The 6,443-nt window shown below is 36.1% G+C and overlaps 1 protein-coding gene across 3 annotated transcripts in view; it reads left to right on the forward strand.

The window, feature by feature from the left end:
- LOC136255720 (uncharacterized) overlaps nt 1-4,576 on the forward strand; it is a 71,873-nt gene extending 67,297 nt beyond the window's left edge. For all 3 annotated transcript variants that reach the window (XM_066048554.1, XM_066048555.1, XM_066048557.1), the window contains exon 8: nt 4,166-4,576. In XM_066048554.1, the coding sequence (XP_065904626.1) occupies nt 4,166-4,394 (229 nt within the window). In that variant the 3' untranslated portion in view covers nt 4,395-4,576. The remainder of the gene's footprint in view (nt 1-4,165) is intronic.
- Nucleotides 4,577-6,443: the final 1,867 nt, after the last annotated feature.

Below are 6,443 nucleotides of genomic sequence, written 5' to 3' on the forward strand. Positions count from 1 at the left end.
CACTGAAATTCGCAACATAAAGCTTTTGTTGTAAGGTAAGCTGTTGAGTATTAACTATCTACGCATGTAGTAATGATCATTAATTAAATCTGTTCTTAGTGCATGTTGCTAGTTTATTCTACCTGTTAATTTATCTTTAATTTTTGTATTATCATCAACAAGTATACTGCATTAAAATTTGGTAGCTGGTTTGAAGTTGTGTATATTTTGACTGTAGATCAAGTTTTATCATAGTCAAAGAGGGATCTTCGGGAGCAGTTAGCACAATTGAAGTAGATGGTTGTGTCATATGCAAACAAGGATTTTAAAATGATAAAGCTATCACAGTGACAGAAAAGGGTATTATTATATTATGAGCCTTATTAGTTTCAGTAAAGAATGTGGACATTGAATGCTTCATTCCCACCTTACTGAATGTATCAGTCAGGCTCCTATCGGAAACGTCTTAGTACATAAAAGCTGCAGTCGAACCAAAGAAGGGTCACTTGTTGCAGCAGTGTTGAAGAGGATCAGCTTCCACAAGCAAAATGGTTAAGATCTAGCTTGATATCATTTAATTGGAAGAAAACTGCATGCTATGTGGGGAAAAGCTAAAGTGATGCTCGCCACCCAGAAAGAAACAAAATACACGATGTTACAACACTTGCTATGCGTGATAATCTACTAGAGTGTTGTGACAAAAGGGGTGATACGTGGGCATCTGAGGTTCAAAAACGTCTGTACGGCTGTTTTGACTTAGTTGCAGAGGCAAATTACCATGCAAATTGTTATTCACGATTTTTGCTAAATAAAGGAAACACTTTATCAATAGAAAGTTTCCAGGTAGGCCCAAGGACAAAGGGATGTTGCATTGGTTCCACATGTTGGACCAGTGGCCTGAATCAGAGGCTGATGCTGAGCTCTATACACTATTAGAATTGCATGACAAGATGAGAGAATTTTCTGGAGGATCTGACACTTATACTCCTAAATGGCTAAAACAAAAATTGCACAAACATTATGAAGGCTGCATATTCTTTACAGAGGTTAAAGGGTGTGGGTCTATTTTGTGCTTTAATAACATGGCAGGTAATACTATCAATGACAAATGGTACTTGGAAAAGAAAGAAAACATAGAAGAGGAAGCAGAGCGCTTAGTAAGTAAGTGCTGCAGCTAAAGTCGTAAGGGCTGAAATTAGGGAAAGGATACATTTACAAAACCATACCCCACTAATGAAGATATTGCTAATGCTAATGTTATTGGAATGGATACCATGCCATCTGCAAACATTCCTGGCAACTCTTACTTATACAACCTGAGCAGAACAGCATTGGGCATTTGGTCATTCAATTATTCAGTCTGCAAGACCAAAATCTGTTATAACTCCTACACTATTTGGCATTGGTGTTGAGATGGATCATGTGTTTGGGTTGGGTTATAAATGAACAGTCACAGCTAGGTTACTCCATCAGTTATGATGAGGTAAACAGATACAGACAATCTGTTATTCAGAGTGAAAGCCTTGATAACTTGCTTGCAGAGTGTCAGTGGGTTGCAGATAATGTTGACCTCAATGTGGCATCATTAGATGGTAGTGGTAACTTGCATGGTATGGGAATTATCTATAGCTGTTCCGACAATCAATGAATTACAAACTCCATACACTATGCCATTACAGCTATGCTCTAATCTTCTCTGGCACTGTGGATGGACATTCAGCCATACTTAGAACAAATTGTTCAGCTTTTATGCAGACAAACAGCCTTTTCTAACTGTCACGGTTCTTTTTGAGAATCTGAGGTGCTCCTTCTGCCCATTATTGATTTGAACTCATCTTGATGATAACTGCATTATATTCCACATGGATGTACATCCAAAGTCAAGCTGAGCAACTGAATATTCCAACACCATGTGTAACATTTAATCAGCCATTGTGACTCAAACAGTTGAAATAATACAAGCAAGATCAAATATAGTTTGCAGGCTTGATCGTTCTGCCCTGATGCTATAAACCTCACGATTTAGACATGCTATAACTTTCTTCATACGTTAAACCAGCCAATGCACATATCCTGAAAATTGTATGCCCCTACAAGCATGGGAACATGGGTACATGATTCCTTCGTGCACTATTCCGCGTAACATTACGTAATCGCCTGTTCATCTATGGTGTGTTTCTAGCATACTAAAAAGATGTTGAAGTGATAACCATGTAGTCTACACAAGAGAAGGGTAAGCAAAGGCAGGAGGTAAGTTACGAGATTGTAATGCAACTTTTCTATTTAGGCCATGTGTGTGTTTGCACATTTGTGTAGTTGTAAAGCAGCTGAAAACCAGCCTTAACGTATTTTGATTCAATTATCAGAAGACTAGCAGTGTTTATTGTATTGTAAGGAACATTAAGACACCGTTTGCTAGTGTTACAATGTTCTCACAAAACTGACAGTCCGATTTTTACTAGTTAGCTATGGCTTTATAAGACTCTTGTGGTTACCATTGTGCAAACAGAAACTGCATAAATTCCTTAGACAATAGCAAACAATATTATATATATAGTTTTATGGTAATTCGTTTTACAGTTTGTGAAATGTACAAAATAACATGGTCCTTGAAAATGTTGGCGGTAAAAAAATTAGTAAGGAATAAAAAATTTCCCCAAAGTGGGTTTTGGTGGACTTCGGATATGTCATTCTACAAAAAAATTCTGCTTCTTTTGATACCAAATTTTCTTCTATACCAATTATTTCAAGGTCCAACCCTTCAACAGCCAGACTACATTCACATTCACAAATGGCCCAAACTATGAAAGCAAATGGTCCAAAACAGTATGGGTTCAAGGAGGAAGTTTGGGCCTACACAAGAGACAGTGTACTGTTCAGCTCACTGCGTTTGTTGATAGAATCCTCCATGTCCAACCTTTAGTCACTTTTTAGAAGCATAGGGAAGCTAATAAAACCTTTATTGATAATTATGATCAACAAGTTGCTGTATGTTTCCAAAAGAATGCATGGTACAATGAATCAACCATGATATACTGGGCCAGAGAGCACTGGAAATCACACGTGGAGGATCCTTCTCTTAAGGCACAAATAACACCATCTATTGAAGGTTTGTTGACCACAGGCTGCAACACCACTACTGCACTGAACCCACCAGGGTGCACAAGCTTAGTGCAACCACTTGATGTTATTTTAATGTACAATTTAAATGTATGAATGATGATCTTGCAAACAGCTCATGCAAGAGCACCTTGGCGACTATGTATTCTCCATGATGCCAGAATCTTTCAAATTACCAGAAGTTGAAGATGTAATTCAAGATCCCATGATGTCTGTAACCAGTTGAAAAGCTGTATGGACAACTCAATTTTTCTTACAATCTTGTACAATGTGTAATTTCATTGGTCCATGTTGTAATTGCAAACACATTCATATAGCTACGATCAAAATGTATGTACAGGTATGTACAATTTCTATGTATATACTAGATATAATAGTACTATTATTTCCATACTTAATGAAAGTCTTATAATATTATAATTACAGCTAAATATACCAGTATCGTTTCTTGTTATAACTAGTAGATAGTCTGGGAATAGAGTTCAGTGTGAGACTTGACTGAGCACATACAGCTTTTATGAGCATTAAAATGATAAACAGAAGGAACTTCTAGCCCTTTACCATGCTTCCTCTATCCAGTAACTCAACAATCAACACTCCCATCATGCTCGATGAAGTACCACACTACATGGGATACTTTGTGAAGCACGTGTCCAACAATGTTTCTGTCATTATGTTCTTGATCACAAGTAAGTATTTCACCTATCACTGGTGTCCAAATTTCTTTACAAATGTGGTGACCATAAGTAATGCTCTCCCAGCTGACTGAAACTTCTTGTAGTCATTTTATAAGCACATGTGCTTAATAACCGGAGTCTATGGTACTTGTGCAAGAATCTACATCTTCACTAACACTGAACTAAACAACGGTGATGATGATGTTACTCTTGTGTAATATATTTGATCATGCAAAGGCAAATTTTTGTGCAGGTCTTGGGTTGTTTTTTTTTTTTTTGAAAAGAGGGGTCACTTCAAAGTATCCAAAAATAAAATTCAAAACCTACCTGCTATGTAGTGTATATCCTATATTTTTAATGTAAAATCAATTTCTTACTTGTTTGTATAGGGTGGAACTGCAAGAAATGAAATATACAAAGTTACCCGTCACTGACAAGTTTAGTGAACTTAATGAACCAAAAGAGCCAACCTATGATGTTATTGATGGAGCACAGCCAGTGAACATCACACCTAATCCTGCTACTACCAGTGGAACACAGAATGTTAAGATGTCTCCAAGCCCTGCCTATGGTGCTAGTTCCACTGTCAATAAAGCTGAAGACCCAGCTTATATGTAAGCTGGTTTACTGATGAATAAATTACTCTTGTATTTATCTTTAGTTGTTGGCATTTGTTTTTTAGTCAATATGATAGGTGTAGAATGAAATGTTTGTTTGTTTGTTTCACTATAACAAAGATTTATTAATATTTGTCTTGTGTTTAAATTATTTTTACACTAATTGATACAGTAAATATTTAATTATCTGTTTAAATGGCAGATTAGCTATAGAGGAGCATACATGTGCTCTTGCAAACTAAAAATTAAAACATGGGAATAGAGATCGCTAAAGAAGGTGAAGAAACAAGAATCAAACAAGCCAGCATGTTAAACACACAGATCTCTATTTGGACTCAATGGATATGGTAGAAACTAAGGAAAAAAAGTTCTCCATAAATCAGGGGCAGATAAATACTGAGAATGCTTCTGCATAAATGTTTTTTTTGAATCTGAAGAGAGGTCTCTATGTGTTTAACATGCTGGCTTGTTTCTTTATACTTTTTTTAGCGATCTCTATTTCCACATTTTAATTTTTTTTCTACACTAGTTTGTTTACTTTTTATAAATGCATTTATGGATAGCTAACATTATAATAAGAGGTGCTGGTGGTGCTTGATATTACACAGTACTAAACATGTATATCAAAGTCAGTCATCATGTACAGTAGCTGTTAAGTAGTCAGTTATTATTATCAGAGTTAGCAAACACCAGTGTATTGTTTATCAAATGTACTTTGTACTATACAGCTTTGAAATGAAATATCTAACTATCAGTGGTATAGCTAGCCCTGAAGGATTGGTTGGACACCTACAGCAATCATGATGTGCAAAGCCACACAGTATATGCTATGCATGCAGAGATCGGGGGTAGCCCTCAGGAAAAAAGTTTGAAGTTAGGCCCTCTAAAGTTGAATTTTAGGGCAATTTAATCATTTACTATCAAACATATAATATGCTTGACTGTTGTAGAGTGACTGCTCTATTAGGGTATTTCGATCTCACTTTATAATTATGATTAAAGTACCGGTAAAGGCACAGCCTGTATACCGGATCTGCACACAATAGTACAATTAACCATTATACAAAAGTAAATCTTGAATCAAATAAGTAATTATCTAATAAGGATTTAAAATTATTTACAGAATTTACGTTGACTACAATGCAGGCAAAGCATTCCAATCATTAATTAACCTATTAAAAAAATATTTTGATCGACAGTTTAATCTTGAGTGACATTTAAAAAGCTTAAACTGATGTTCCCTTGTAATGGTGGTATCGGAGTAGGTATATAGAGTAAGAGTGGAAAAATAGTTATTGATAATCTTGTAAAGTATCATATCACCGATATATGACGCCTGTGAGCCAAGGATGGTAGCTGTAGCACTGCTAATCTCTCTTCGTACGGTTTATCTCTTAATGATGGCAATAAACGTGTAGCCCTACGTTGTGGACTTTCTCCACTTTCCTTTGATCAAGTACAAAGAAAGGCCCCCATACTGCATTACTATATTCAGGTGTTGGACGTAGAAATAATTTTGTCAACATATCAGAATCTAAATAATCAAAAGATTTCTTAATTAATCCTAGTAATCAATTAGCTTTTGCAGCAACCTCTGTGGTATGCAGGTGGAACTTAAGTTGGTGGTCCGAGATAATGCCCAAGTCTTTGTAAGAATCAATATTGTCAATTGTTGCATCCAAATAATATGGCCCATAGTGATGCATTGGTCCAAGGTGCATATGCTTGCACTTCAAGATATTGAACTTAAGTTGCCAATGAATTGACCATTCATAAAGTGAGTCCAAATCATGTCGTAGTACTGAATAATCCTCACTAGTTCGTACGACATGGAAAATCTTAGTGTCGTCAGCAAACATGTACACAGGACTTGATACAACTGAAGGTAAGTCATGAACAATGTTTGGTTATGTACTTTCATGTCATAGGGTTATGATGCGTGACTAACCTCCTGTGATTGCAATATGATTCTGTACCAAGTTTCATTAGCTTGAGGACCTCCAACTGTTTCTAATCATCAAGTAATCCATGTGCGAGCTGCTTTATTGAC

The sequence above is a fragment of the Dysidea avara genome, chromosome 5 (genome assembly GCF_963678975.1).
Source record: "Dysidea avara chromosome 5, odDysAvar1.4, whole genome shotgun sequence".
In the NCBI taxonomy this organism is placed as follows: domain Eukaryota; kingdom Metazoa; phylum Porifera; class Demospongiae; order Dictyoceratida; family Dysideidae; genus Dysidea; species Dysidea avara.